This window comes from Lepidochelys olivacea, assembly GCF_965140295.1.
Source record: "Lepidochelys olivacea isolate rLepOli2 genome assembly, chromosome: 3".
Lineage (NCBI taxonomy): Eukaryota > Metazoa > Chordata > Testudines > Cheloniidae > Lepidochelys > Lepidochelys olivacea.
Window position 1 is genome coordinate 2,289,041 of NC_140413.1, and position 15,685 is coordinate 2,304,725.

General features: G+C 43.4%; 1 protein-coding gene across 3 annotated transcripts in view; it reads right to left on the reverse strand.

Moving 5' to 3' along the window:
- Positions 1–15,685, reverse strand: part of DTNB (dystrobrevin beta) — a 397,289-nt gene that overhangs the window by 125,289 nt on the left and 256,315 nt on the right. For all 3 annotated transcript variants that reach the window (XM_084624543.1, XM_084624545.1, XM_084624544.1), the window contains exon 12: positions 5,602–5,689. In XM_084624543.1, the coding sequence (XP_084480669.1) occupies positions 5,602–5,689 (88 nt within the window). The remainder of the gene's footprint in view (positions 1–5,601; positions 5,690–15,685) is intronic.

The window sequence follows — 15,685 nt, forward strand, 5'->3', positions numbered from 1 at the left end:
GCATACTGTGGAAACTGCAGAAGACATTATATACACAGAGACCATGAAACAATACCTCCTCCCACCCCACTGTCCTGCTGGTAATAGCTTATCTAAAGTGATCATCAAGTTGGGCCATTTCCAGCACAAATCCAGGTTTTCTCACCCTCCACACCCCCCCCCACAAACTCACTCTTCTGCTGGTAATAGGCCATCCAAAGTGACAACTCTCTTCACAATGTGCATGATAATCAAGGTGGGCCATTTCCTGCACAAATCCAGGTTCTCTCACCCCCTCACCCCTCTCCAAAAACCACACACACAAACTCACTATCCTGCTGGTAATAGCTCATCCAAAGTGACCACTCTCCCTACAATGTGCATGATAATCAAGGTGGGCCATTTCCAGCACAAATCCAGGTTTTCTCACCCCCACCCCCATACACACACAAACTCACTCTCCTGCTGGTAATAGCTCATCCAAAGTGACCACTCTCCCTACAATGTGCATGGTAATCAAGGTGGGCAAAGCCCGTTGCCAACTGTGCCCACATATCTATTCAGTGGACAACATCACAGGGCCTAATAACATCAGCCACACTATCAGAGACTCGTTCACCTGCATATCCACCAATGTGATATATGCCATCATGTGCCAGCAATGCCCCTCTGCTATGTACATTGGTCAAACTGGACAGTCTCTACGTAAAAGAATAAATGGACACAAATCAGATGTCAAGAATTATAACATTCATAAACCAGTCGGAGAACACTTCAATCTCTCTGGTCACGCAATCACAGACATGAAGGTCACTATCTTAAAACAAAAAAACTTCAAATCCAGACTCCAGCGAGAAACTGCTGAATTGGAATTCATTTGCAAATTGGATACTATTAATTTAGGCTTAAATAGAGACTGGGAGTGGCTAAGTCATTATGCAAGGTAGCCTATTTCCCCTTGTTTTTTCCTATGCGCGCCCCCCCCCCCGCACCAGACGTTCTGGTTAAACTTGGATTTAAACTTGGAGAGTGGTCAGTTTGGATGAGCTATTGCCAGCAGGAGAGTGAGTTTGTGTGTGTGTGTGTGTGTCCCTTGGAAAAAAAGGGGGCGGGGGTGAGAAAGCCTGGATTTGTGCTGGACATGGCCCACCTTGATTACCATGCACATTGTAGGGAGAGTGGTCACTTTGGATGAGCTATTACCAGCAGGAGAGTGAGTTTGTGTGTGTATGGGGGTGGGGGTGAGAAAACCTGAATTTGTGCTAGAAATGGCCCACTTTGATTATCATGCACATTGTAGGGAGAGTGGTCACTTTGGATGAGCTATTACCAGCAGGATAGTGAGTTTGTGTGTGTGGTTTTTGGAGGGGGGTGAGGGGGTGAGAGAACCTGGATTTGTGCAGGAAATGGCCCACCTTGATTATCATGCACATTGTGAAGAGAGTTGTCACTTTGGATGGGCTATTACCAGCAGGAGAGTGAGTTTGTGTGTGGGGGGGTGGAGGGTGAGAAAACCTGGATTTGTGCTGGAAATGGCCCAACTTGATGATCACTTTAGATAAGCTATTACCAGCAGGACAGTGAGGTGGGAGGAGGTATTGTTTCATGATCTCTGTGCGTATATAATGTCTGCTGCAGTTTCCACGGTATGCATCCGATGAAGTGAGCTGTAGCTCATGAAAGCTCATGCTCAAATAAATTGGTTAGTCTCTAAGGTGCCACAAGTACTCCTTTTCTTTTTGCGAATACAGACTAACACAGCTGTTACTCTGAAACCCATCCTTTACAGTGAAGACTGATGCAAAGAATTAATTTAGCTTCTGTGCAACAGCCTTGTCTTCCTTGAGTGCTCCTGTAGCACCTCGATCTTCCAGTGGCCCCACTGATTGGCAAGCTTCCTGCTTCTGATGTACATTAGAATTCTTTTGCTGTAAGTTTTTGTGTCTTTTGCTAGTTGCTCTTCAAATTAGGTCTGCCTAATTATACTTTTATGATTGACTTGCCACCGTTTATGTTCCTCAGTAGAATTTGACTTCCAATTTTTAAAAGATGTCTTTTTGTCTCTAACTGACTCTTTTAACTTTGTTTAGCCATGGTGGCATTTTTTTGGTTATCTTACTGCTTTTTTTAATTTGAGGTATACCTACAGTGTGAGCCTGTGTTATGTATTTTTAAAAAGTTTACATACAGCTTTCAGGCATTTCACTCTTGTGACCTTTCCTTTTGATTTCCACTCTAACTCCTCACTTTTGTGTAGTTCTCCTTTTTGAAGTTAATCCAAATTCATTCATTCATTTTACATATTTCTTTCATGTTCCCTCTTTCTCATCTCTGAGGTAAACAATCCTAAACTTTTCAACCTGTCTTCATATGAGTTTTCCATGCTTCTAATCGTTTTCATCACCCTTCTCTGAACCCATCTAACTCTTCAATATCTCTTTTGAGATGGGGTGACCAATATGCACCCAGTATTCTATATCAGCTCACACCCAGGGTTCAAATTCCTTATGCAGCCTAACATCTTGTTTCCTTTTTTGCCTGTAGCACCACCTTGAACTGAGGCCTTCACTGAGCTGTCTCCGATGACATGGAGGACCTTTTCCTGAGTTAAATTGGTTAGTCTCTAAGGTGCCACACGTACTCCTTTCCTTTTTCTGAGTTGATACTCAAGACTAAACATGCCCAGTTTTTTTAACATTTCCTCATAGGTCAGGTTTTCCAAACCTTTTATCATTTTTGTTGCTATTCTCTGGATTCCCTCCAATTTATCCACACCTTTCCTAAAGTGTTGTGCCCAGACTTGGACACAATACTTCAGCAAAGGCCTTACCAGTGCTGAGCAGAGCAGGACAATTAGCACCCAGGTCTTACATACAACACTGCAGTTAATACACCCCAGAATGATATTAGCCTTTTTCGCAACAGCATCACTTTGTTGACTCATATTCAATTTATAATCAACTATAACCCCTAGATCCTTTCTAGGAATTCTACCACCTAGCCAGTTATTCCCCATTTTGTAGTTGTGCATTTGATTCTTTCCTTCGTAAACGCAGTGCTTTGCACTTGTCTTTACTGAATTTTATCTTGCTGTTTTCAGATTAATTCTCTGTTTTGTGAAGGTCCTTTGTGTCTTCTACAAATTTTACTACTTCATTATTCATCCCATTCCAGATAATTAAATATATTTAATAACACCTGACCTAGTAAAGAACCTTTAGGCTCCCTGCTTTTAACCTTTTGCCACAATGAAAATTTACCATTTATTCCTACTCTGTTTCCTATCTCCTAACCAGTTTTTGATCTATGACAATAATTTGCCTCTCACCACATAATGACTTAGCTTCTTTAATAGCCTTTTGTAAGGTACCTTATCAAAGTCCTTTTGAAAGTCTAAATAACCTGTCAACCAGTTCTCTTTTATCCCGCTAAGCCACTTAATACATGAGCTTCTTCAGAACTCCTGGATATACACCATCTGGACTGGATGACTTTCTGGTTTTTAAATCATCGATTTATTTCAGCACATCTTTTTCTGACATCACCAATCTCTGAGAGTACCTCACTTTTAGTAATTTAGAATAGGTCAGGGATAGACATCTCCCCAGCATTCTCTGTGGTGAAGATTGACGCAAATAAATTATTAAGCTTCTCAGCAACTTTAAGTTTTACACAAAGATTACTCAGATTACCCCGTTTCCCACCAACAGAGAACAGTCACTTAAATACTGTACCATTAGAGCAATACATGTGTGTGTAGTGAATTAAATGACTTCAGAAAATTCAAATACAGAGATTTCCTCGACAGCCCCATCAAAGGGATAATGAGGAGCTGATGTGTCCATTTCTAGAATTTTAAAAGATTTCTTGTTATTAAAGCTCTACAAAAGGAAAATATCTGCTCATAACCCCTTCAGGAATTCAGATCACTGTATGAATGCATATTGATGGAGCTAGTAAAAGGGCCTACACACTGCAGGAGGAGATGATGAGAGTATTTATACTGCCAGAGGTAGCAAGAAGCATTCATATGGCTATTCATAGTCGTACTGTTCAATCCATCTTACACTGTGGCAGAAGAAATTCAGACTGTTCACTGGCTTGGAGTGGATAGTCCTACTTTTGAAGATTGTTTGAGGACAAGGTGGGTATTCATAATTCTGAAATGCTGATGAGGTAGTCATATTATCTGAGCTGGGGATGAAGGGATACAGTGGGGCTTTGAGTGCAAGACTCCATCAACCCACTCCACACCAACAAGCCCAGAGCTAATCAGAGCAGGCCTTAGAGTGTGTCATTAAGGCAGTGTTAGTTGTGCAAGTTTAGAGCTACTATTCAGGGTGGACATAGGAGGTATATCGTAAGGAGTCTGTATAAACAGGACATAAACAATCTTGCATTCACCCTGACCACAGAGTTCTGCATATCTGTAATCTCTACAATGGGCAGGGATCATAGTAGGGAGCATGGCCCCATCACCTGGAAAATCTGATTAAGTGCATATTTAGGTGGCCTTTGCTGTTGGTGCTTTTATAGAACCCTGGCTGTAGTTCAGAGCAGAACTTCCCAGCTGAAACCGGGGGAAGGTTGTCAGTCCAAATGCTATGTCTTCCCATGGGAATGCATCAGCTAGTGTGAAAAAGTCAAATATTTATAACCTTGATATAAACAGCTAATCTTCTATTAACTCTCACTAAATTCTTAGTTCTGCAGGTTCTCCAAGTTCCCTATGATATCTTTTGGCAATTAATTCAGATGAAAAGGGAACACTGGCCAGGAGTGAGTAGGTACAGCTGCAGGAACCAGAGTTCATTGCTGCTGAACTGAAGGATGCATAGAGAGTCCATGTCCTGATGGAAATACTGAGGGAATTCACAGGTAAGTTAATGCTAATGAAGCAGGGGTTCTCTGGGTTTTCCTGTCTGCAACCTCAAAATCACCTATGTTCTTCCCATTCCTAAATCCACATGCCAGATTCCTCTGGGCTCTTCCAGCTAAAGGTGCTAGAAGTACTATAATACATAGACATCAATAGTTATTACATAGTCCTGCCCTGAGTGCAGAGGACTGGACTAGATGACCTCTCAAGGTCCCTTCCAGTCCTACATTTCTGTGATTCTATGTGCTGTGGGAAGAAGTTTTTCCTTTATCAATTTAAATTTTTTGGCTTTTTAATTCATTGGCTTTCCCCCCTTTTTCTTGTACTATAGTGACTGATTTACATTCTCTGTAGCATATGATATTTTATATGCCTTTATCATGTGTCCACCTATTTGTCCATTCTCTACACTATGTAGGACTAATCTATTTAATTTCTTCCCATGTGACAGTCTTTCCATGCTTGTAATCATGTTGCCATTTCCTGGACATTTTCCCTAACCTTCTTGAGAAGGGGTATAGTGCAATACTGGGAAGGTGCTATTCATGCTATAAACAGTGAGAAAGGAGTGGAAAGGGAAGTAATGCCTCATTTTACATCAGCTAAGCAGAAAAAAAGACAATTTGACTCAATTTAGCACAATATTAAGCTGCTAATCAAAGCTCTGAAAAACATTTTGCTACCTTCCTTAATAAGAAAAGAGCCAGAGAAAATCAAATTGGAGAATCAATGCATTTACTTACTGCATTTCCAGCTTCCGCAGCCAGCCTGGCAGCATATCGGGCAATAAGTCTGTGCTCCTCATCAAGTCTGCTAGGGCTGTCCAGGACACTGCCAAGGGAACAAAAGGTCAACACATCACCAGCAATACGCCTAGCTTCAGCACTGGACATGTCAAAGAAAAGGATGCATCGTTATGTAGAATCAAATTAATCTGAAATGAAAAACCCCTATCAGAAACCATCTACATCGTGCCCTTCTCCCAATCTTGAACGCAGGGCCTAGCACAAGATTGTTCTCTCAGTAGTCTATTCTCCATGGGTTTGTCCAGCCTAGTGTTAAATATTTCAAACAATAAGTTTTCAAAACTGAAAAAAACCCCTATAAAAAGATTGTTAGCAAAAAATATACTGTTTTCCCAATGATATTTTTAATAGACCCCGATCAAAACGGGTGATTAAACTGAATGGTGAAGGTGGAAAGTCCTGTACTTATAAGATCTACATGATGTGTCAAATTGAGAATGGTTTCCAAAAAGAAAAACTGAGTGAATCATGCTAACCAGAGAAGAATTCATGCTGTAACTGAAAAAGATAAACTAAAATGCAGAAATGCTGCTGATAGGCCAGCCTGGCAGGAGTAAAATGTACAAGGCATGCAAGGATTCCATTTTGAGACCTAGAATTTGTCCTTCATTCCATGGCTGACAGAGGTTGAGGATGCTGCAGAAATGGCACTTTTAGGGCTTGACCTGACTCCGACTAATTTCAGCAGATGTTGGATCAGGACCATATGGCTGCAGGAGCAGAGGTAAGGACCTTCACATCACTCTGTAGAAATATTATTGCAGCTGTCTTGTGAGAAACAGTAAACGAGCTCTGGAAGCAAATGTCTCCTGCAATTTGACCCACATTGACAGAACCATGAAACAGTAGGAAAAGTTGGAAGTTGAAGGCTGGAGAAGCAAAAGCAAAAATAGGAACTCTGGTGGTAAACATACGAATGGCCACAAGGGGTCAGACGAATGGTCCATCTAGCCCTAATCCAGTTTTCTGACAGTGGCCGGCACCAGATGCTTCAGAGGGAATGCATAGAATGGGGTGATTCGCAGGAACCATCCCGTCATCCAGTTCCAGAATCTGACAGTCAGAGGCGTAGGGACACCCAGAGCCTGGGGTTGCATCCCTGACCATCTTAGCTAATAGTCATTGATGGACCTATCCTCCATGAATTTATCTTGTTCTTTTGAACCCAGTTATACTTCTGGCCTTCACAACATCCTTTGACAATGAGTTCCACAGCTTGACTGTGTTGTGTGAAGAAGTACTTCCATTTGTTTCATTTAAACCTGCTGCCTATTCATTTCACTGGGCGACCCCTAGTTCTTGTGTTATGAGAAGCGATAAGTAACACTTCCTTGTTCACTTTCTCTACACCAGTCATGATTTTATAGACTTTGATCATCTCCCCCCTTAGGTGTCTTTTTTTCCAAGCTGAACAGTCCCAGTGTTTTTAATCTCCTTTTCCATTTCTAATATATCGTTTTTGAACAGATGTTTTCAGAGAACTATCCATAATGACTCCAAGATCTCATTCTTGAGTGGTAACAGCTAATTTAGACCCCATCATTTTGTACATATAATCAGGATTATGTTTTCCAATGTGCATTACTTTGCATTTATCAACACTGAATTTCATCTGCCATTTTGCCGCCCAGCCACCCAGTTTTGAGAGATTCTTTTGTAACTCTTTGGAGTCACCTTTGCACTTAACTATGTTGAGTAAATTTAAGAACATAAGAATGGCCACACTGGATCAGACTAAAGGTCCATCTAGCTCAGTATCCTGTCTTCTGACAGTGGCCAATGCCAGGTGCCCCAGAAGGAATGAACAAAACAGATAATCATCAAGTGATCCATCCCCGTCACCCATTCCCAGCTTCTGGCAAACAGAGGATAAGGACACCATCCCTGCCCATCCTGGCTAATAACCATTGATTTTGTAGTGTCTGCAAACTTTGCCACCTAGAATCATAGAATCATAGAATATCAGGGTTGGAAGGGACCCCAGAAGGTCATCTAGTCCAACCCCCTGCTCAAAGCAGGACCAATTCCCAGTTAAATCATCCCAGCCAGGGCTTTGTCAAGCCTGACCTTAAAAACCTCTAAGGAAGGAGATTCTACCACCTCCCTAGGTAACGCATTCCAGTGTTTCACCACCCTCTTAGTGAAAAAGTTTTTCCTAATATCCAATCTAAACCTCCCCCACTGCAACTTGAGACCATTACTCCTCGTTCTGTCATCTGCTACCATTGAGAACAGTCTAGAGCCATCCTCTTTGGAACCCCCTTTCAGGTAGTTGAAAGCAGCTATCAAATCCCCCCTCATTCTTCTCTTCTGCAGGCTAAACAATCCCAGCTCCCTCAGCCTCTCCTCATAAGTCATGTGTTCCAGTCCCCTCATCATTTTTGTTGCCCTTCGCTGGACTCTCTCCAATTTATCCACATCCTTCTTGAAGTGTGGGGCCCAAAACTGGACACAGTACTCCAGATGAGGCCTCACCAATGTCGAATAGAGGGGAACGATCACGTCCCTCGATCTGCTCGCTATGCCCCTACTTATACATCCCAAAATGCCATTGGCCTTCTTGGCAACAAGGGCACACTGCTGACTCATATCCAGCTTCTCGTCCACTGTCACCCCTAGGTCCTTTTCTGCAGAACTGCTGCCTAGCCATTCGGTCCCTAGTCTGTAGCTGTGCATTGGGTTCTTCCGTCCTAAGTGCAGGACCCTGCACTTATCCTTATTGAACCTCATCAGATTCCTTTTGGCCCAATCTTCCAATTGGTCTAGGTCCTTCTGTATCCTATCCCTCCCCTCCAGCGTATCTACCACTCCTCCCAGTTTAGTATCATCCGCAAATTTGCTGAGAGTGCAATCCACACCATCCTCCAGATCATTTATGAAGATATTGAATAAAACCGGCCCCAGGACCGACCCTTGGGGCACTCCACTTGATACCGGCTGCCAACTAGACATGGAGCCATTGATCACTACCCGTTGAGCCCGACAATTTAGCCAGCTTTCTACCCACCTTATAGTGCATTCATCCAGCCCATACTTCCTTAACTTGCTGACAAGAATACTATGGGAGACCGTGTCAAAAGCTTTGCTAAAGTCAAGAAACAATACATCCACTGCTTTCCCTTCATCCACAGAACCAGTAATCTCATCATAAAAGGCGATTAGATTAGTCAGGCATGACCTTCCCTTGGTGAATCCATGCTGGCTGTTCCTGATCACTTTCCTCTCATGCAAGTGCTTCAGGATTGATTCTTTGAGGACCTGCTCCATGATTTTTCCAGGGACTGAGGTGAGGCTGACTGGCCTGTAGTTCCCAGGATCTTCCTTCTTCTTCTTCCTACCTCATTGTTTACTCCTTTTTCCAGATCATTTATGAATATGTTGAACAGCACTGGTCCCAATACAGATCCTTGTGGGACCTAGCTATTTACCTCTCTCCACTGTGAAAACTGACTGTTTCTTCCTATCCTTTGTTTCCTGTCTTTTAACCAGTTACTGATCCATGAGAGGACCTTCCCTCTTACACCATGATTGCTTAGTTTGCTTAAAAGTCTTTAGTCTTTGACAAGGTCCATTGCTTTCTGAAAGTCCGAGTACACCCTTGTCCACGTTTTTTGACCCCCTCAAAGAATTCTAATAGATTGGTGTAGCATGATTTCCCTTTTTAAAATCCCTGTTGACTCTTCCCCAACAAACCGTGTTCATCTATGTGTCTGATAATTTTGGTGGATGATCTTCAGGACTAATAGGAAATCTGTGGTGGGAGGAGAGCACAACATGGGTCTCAAACCATTTATATTTCCAGAAAAGTGCTTATACTAGTCTAGTGAGCCTGGCAGGGCCTACCTAATATATAACACACTATAAACTTTAGAAATGGTTTTAAACTAAACATCTTTAAAAAAAAAACAACATCAGGCTATAGTGGACAAACAGTAAGTTTTGAATTAATTGAAATTAGTCAATATAAAGACTTGCTATGAGCTCAGACTATGGGCTGCAAAGTTTCCATTACAACAAATCAGAAGTGAGATGCTATATGAAAGAGCAGGCTTTTCAAGTTAGTGTTAAATTGAAATATTTGCCTTTGTTGCTGGTGTCTGATTCAGTCACTACAGCATGTCTTTTTTCTCCACTATAGTTTGTCTTTAAAATCATAGGTAATAAAATATTTTAATGAGGCTCAATTTTGCAATGTAGCCTAATGCCAGAAGGGCTTGCTTCTTGACACTGGATCCACAGATGTAGTGCTCGATGTCCGAAAATATGCAGTGTTGTGCACCTATGCATTTTCAATCAAACGCAGGAACAGAATCAAGCCCTAAAAATGCAATTAAGGTAAAGAAATAAATGCTAAGTGCCTGGTAGAATACATTAAAAAATATCTGCATTACATTGTACAATCATTAATTACACCTTAATTTCACAGGCAAATATTCATTTTAATTAAACAGTAGAATTCAAGTTACATACCTCACATTTATTTTAAAATATGCATTTGTTCAAATTCATTAACTTGGACTCCTCCAGAGTTGGACGGTCAGTCAGAGGGGAGGTGTCAGAGGTTATATCTTACACAACAGGGAAGCATGAGGAAGCTGAGTGAAGGTAATGCTGTAATTTACACATTGAAAGGCTTGGAAGTAGGTGTAAATTACACCAGTTCAGATATACTTCTGAATTTGGCCTACTGTGTGTCCATAAACAGAATAATTTAAAGATATACAGTGATCTCGATGCAATAATACTAGAGAAAGAGGGGCCTGTAAGGGAAGGTGAAAATTGAGGAAAGTAGTATTAAGAATTGAGACAAACCATTGTATTGGCCTTGATGATCTTTCCCTGTTTCTATTCCCCGCCCCATAACACTGTATATTCAAAACACTTTTTCTGGACCATGGCACAGTTTTATTGTAGGTCCACCTTCCCTACCTTGCTATCTGAATTTGATTTTGATACTGTGAAAGTACAATGAATTCTATTGAACTTATAATTCATTAAAAAAATGCTACTTGAAGGGTTTGTTGAAATATAGTTGTCAGGAAGAGAAACATTAAGGAGTGTGAGACAATGGGTCCTCAAACTAATTAACTTAGAGCTCCTGCTGAGCTAGGAGATTGGTAAACGTTAGTATGCAAATAAGATATGTATATTTGTCAGTTTCTGCTTCCTTTTGTCTCTTATATTAAATTGGCTTTGGCTTGTCTGTATAAATAAGTTAGCTTGAGCTTTTGCAGGGACTCACATATCTGGGTGCATTGGCAAAGCGCTTTGCTAATAAACAGAGTGGTCTGACAAATTATGTGAGTCCTGAATCTGACTTTGACAATTTGGAGGTCCCACCGAGATGGCAACCGTCTTCACTGGGGCTGTGTGACTCCTGACTGTTCTTAGGACGGCCGTGGCAAGCTGGCACCTGGGCATTTGGCCCGAGCGGAACTCCGCCAGAATGGAAGGGTGCATGACCACAGTGAAGTCTACACCATCGAACCTGTTGGTTCCCACTCTGTTCTGGTACGGATCCCGGGATCTGACATCAGGAATCTGGTCAGGTAATTATTTCTGTGTTTTGTCCGGACTGAGGACTGTCTTGTCTCTGTGTCTGTCCATCCTCCCTGTGGTATGTTTGAGTCTGGGCGCCGTCTCCGTCTGGGGATCGGCTGACCAAAGGGTTCCTGTCCCCACAGTCTGAGTGAGGGAAATCTGCACAATCGCAGCCGCACCGCGCCTGGGGTAAAACCCTTGGTGTGAAAGCAAGGGCGATTGAGGCATTAGCCTGTGGGCTCCTTTTGTGTGTTGCACCGGGCATTGCTCTGACGAACCCGACTTTCCTTCTTGTGTGATTGGTGCGTAAAGTCCTCCTGTATGGGTAACCAGACGTCTAAGTCGGGACAGTTCCCTAAAGGAACGCTGGCTCAGTTTATGTATTTTAGGAACGGTCCGGACTCCAGTAAATTTCTGGAAAAATGGTCTAGGCTAACTCAGGAGAATCCCAAAATTCAGTGGCCACTGTTAGGATCTTGGGACAAAGACTGAGTAAACATCTTAAAAGACAAACTCGGCCAACCTAAAATTAAATTGGCAAAAGGAGAGGTTGATTGTTTCACGCAGTGGTGGGAAGAGGAAAATCATAAGTGGACAGAATCAAAACTTGCCCCTCTCAAAGATTCTGGCTTCTATCTCACCAGATGCAACTCATTTTATTGTTGTTGATTTGTGCTCTGCTTTCTTTTCTGTCCCGGTTCACCCTGACTCCCAGTTCCTGTTTGCCTTTACTTACAAGGGGCAACAGTACACATGGACCACACTGCCCCAGGGGTATACTGAAAGCCCATCGTATTTTTCCCAAGCATTAGTCCGAGACCTTGCTGACCTTGTTTTCCCGTCCAGGTCCATACTAGTCCAATATGTAGATGATCTACTCCTCTGTTCCCCTTTATTGTCTGCCTCTGAAACTGACTCTTTAGTGCTCCTTACTGCCCTAGCAAATAAAGGTCACAAAGCTTCTCGCTCTAAACTACAACTCTGTCAAGCTTCTGTCACATACCTTGGCTTTCTCCTCTCCCAGTTTTCCCGTGCACTTTCTCCCACCCGCGTCCAAGCTATCCTTAGCTTTTCCCGACCCTGCTCCCCACGCCAGGTCCGGAAGTTTTTAGGCATGGCTGGATTTTGCAGACAATGGATTCCCCAATATGCCTCCCTTGCAAAACCTCTCCAGGAACTCACTCGATTCTCTGTGCCTGACCCCATGCCATGGCTCCCTAAGGCCAATTCTGCCTTTGTTTCCCTCAATCAGGGTTTGGCTTCTGCCCCTGCCTTAGGGCTGCTTGACTATTCTAAGCCTTTTACCCTTTTCTGACATGAACAATCTAGCTGTGCACTTGGAGTTCTCACTCAGATGCACGGAGAAAAGAACCACCCAGTATCTTATTTCTCTGCCACTTGAGACCCTGTTGCCCAAGGCTTACCCCACCGCCTGCGTGCTGTGGCTGCTGCAGCGCCCCTAGTCGAAATGTCTGATTCCCTTGTTCTCCGCTCTCCTCTTACCCTCCTGGTCCCTCACTGACCTCGCCCTGCTCCAAGACTCTGCCCCAGAAACCGAGAAAGAATTCTGGGTTGCCCAAGATTGCTCTCTACATCCTGATTCTTTTTGGCGCTCGCCTACTGGCGCCTTTGTAGCCCCCTTTTCACTCTACCCGTCTCTGGCCGCCCTGCTACACGGTGTTTCGCATGTCGGAAAGGAGGGGATGGTCTCTGCTGTAACTAAGACAGGATGGTGGGCCCCCCCATTTTAGCTCTTTTGCAGCCCGCCACTGTGCAGCCTGTACCATTTGCCAAAGCCATAATATTGGCAAACCTGTAAAAGTGGCCCAGGGGTTCTGGGGTCTGCCTCAAGCACCGTTCTTGCATTGGCAACTTGATTTTGTACAAATGCCTAAGTGTCAACAATATGAATTTATATTGTTATGGTATGTTTATTCTCTGGTTGGATTGAAGCCTTTCCTTGTCGCAAGGCTGACTCACTGTCTGTTGCCAAATGTTTGTTAACTCATATTATGCCTGCCAAGGGAATTCCTGCTACTCTGTCCAGTGATCGGGGTGCACATTTTACTGGACAACTTGTTCAACACCTGGACTGTATATCGCACATCAGACACCTGCTGCACTGTCCCTCCCACCCACAGAGTGCAGGTGCAGTTGAAAGACGAAATGATGTACTTAAGAATAAGCTTGCTAAAATTTGTGACTCTACAGGATTAAGCTGGCCAGTAGCCTTACTATTAGCCCTTATGGGCATGAGATCCACTCCATACCAAAGGCATAAATTAAGTCCCTTTGAAATTGTTACGGGACGCCCTATGCGAGCTATGACTACCATTACTCCCGTTCCAGATTTGAACTTGACTCACAGTGCGCTCCTTCAGTATTGCAAGGGACTAATGCAAGCTGTAAGTCACTTCCATTCACAGGTTCGAGCCGCCTGGCCCACGGAACCCACCTCTGACGCTTGCCACAACCTCGAGCCAGGTGATTGGGTCTACGTACAGCACCATCATCGAAAGCACGCCTTGGAGCCCCGGTGGAAGGGTCCTCATCAGGTACTGCTTACTACACAGACGGCTCTTAAACTATCTGGCATCGCAGCGTGGATACATGCTTCACAGTGTAAGAAGGCACCATCCCCAGAGAACCAAGCATCACCTCAGGACGACGCAGAGTCAATTTTGACTCCAGAAGAAGACGTAGAGGAACAGTCTGCAATACCTTACAATCTACGCTCTCGTAAGGGTTGCCAGAAGCAGATGACCAAAAAAAAAAAAAAAAGGCAGTAGCGAGCCTAGCGCCTACTGCCTGGTGGGTGTAAAACCGTGACTACGGTTCCCTCAGTTGAGGTTGTCAGAACCAGAAGAGCCTTGCCTCCAACATGCACCTCTGCCTGTTCCTCGGCTGCTGGTATCTTATGGTCTGGGGAGTCCACGATGACAATTCTTTTATCCAGCAGCAGGTGTGGACAGCTCAGACCCTAAATATTTCTACTTGCTGGGTCTGCAGCCACATCCCAGCCCACTCTCAAACTGGTGTTCCTGTCCTGGCTATCCCACTCAAGTCCCCAGACCTCACTGGAGGGCCTCGTCCGTTTAACAAAATATGGAACAGCAATGACACTTGGGAAGCGGTGGGAATAAATGCATCTCAATGGATAAATGTGGTGGAGGGAAAAGGTCATTGGTGTTGGGTGTGTAATGGGACAGGGCTGGATCTGGGGAAAAGCCATTGCCTTCAGCGTATTGTGGCCAATGGTGAATGGGATTATTCAAACAAAACTAAAAAGTGGGGGGCCGGGTATGGAGATATGAATTTTTTCTCAACCTGGGATCAAACAGAGAAATCAAACTCATGTTCCCCCTATAGTAACCTTAGTGAAAACAATACAATCTTTCAATGTCATGCAAATAACACCACTCCTCGTAAGGAGAATTACCCTGTACCCTTTGGGGGATACTACTCCTTTGCAAACACCTATATGACAAATGGGTGCAACCGACCCTTCCCGGCCTTAGTAGGCCATCACTGGGTGTGTGGGACCAGAGCTTATACTGCACTACCAGCTAATTGGTCAGGAATCTGTTATCCCGCCCGACTCTTCCCACAATTCCGAGTGCTAGGAACCTTCCCTCGAGAACGCCTCCGCAATTTCAGGAGAAAAGAAGGGACTTAACAGATGCCCAATGGTATGTAAATAACATAAGCCCCTTACCCTGGGAAGAGGCCATTGGCAGTTCCTTCATACCATTAGGGGGAGTAATACACCATGCAAAAAGGCTCCTAAGGTTACAAGCAGTAGTTGAAATAATGGCAAATGAAACCGGAGAAAGTTTAAGAGCCCTGGCCAAAGAAACAGGGGCAATCCGACAGATGGCCCTCCAAAACCGTCAGGCATTGGACATAGTGCTCGTGGCAAAAGGAGGGACTTGTGCTCTCATTGGAAAAGACTGCTGTGTGTATATACCAGACAACACCAATGAGGTAATAGACCGTGCTATCCACTTAGAACAAATCACATATCTTCCCCACGAAGAGCCAAGTTCTTTATTGAAGTGGCTAAGTAACCTTTTCAATTTCTCTGGCATAGGAAACTGGTTGTTTCAAAAAGCCCTAACTCTCTTGTTTGGAATCCTAATAATTTTTGTATGTTTTCAGTTACTTTCCTGTTGTATCCAAAATTGTGTCAGGCATGCTACACAGATAGCTGCCCCAAACCAGAGGGCTAATTTGATGATTTTAAATATCACTGATGAACAAAGAGATAAAGAACGATTGATATGTGGAACCCAGTCATTGTTGGTCATTGCGTAGCTTGACCAAAAGGAGGGATTGTGAAAGTAGAATGAATTATATTGAAATTATAATTCATTAAAGAAATGCTACTTGAAGGGTTTGTTGAAATATATTTGTCAGGAAGAGAAACATTAAGGAGTGTGAGACAATGGGTCCTCAAACTAATTAACTTAGAGCTTCTACT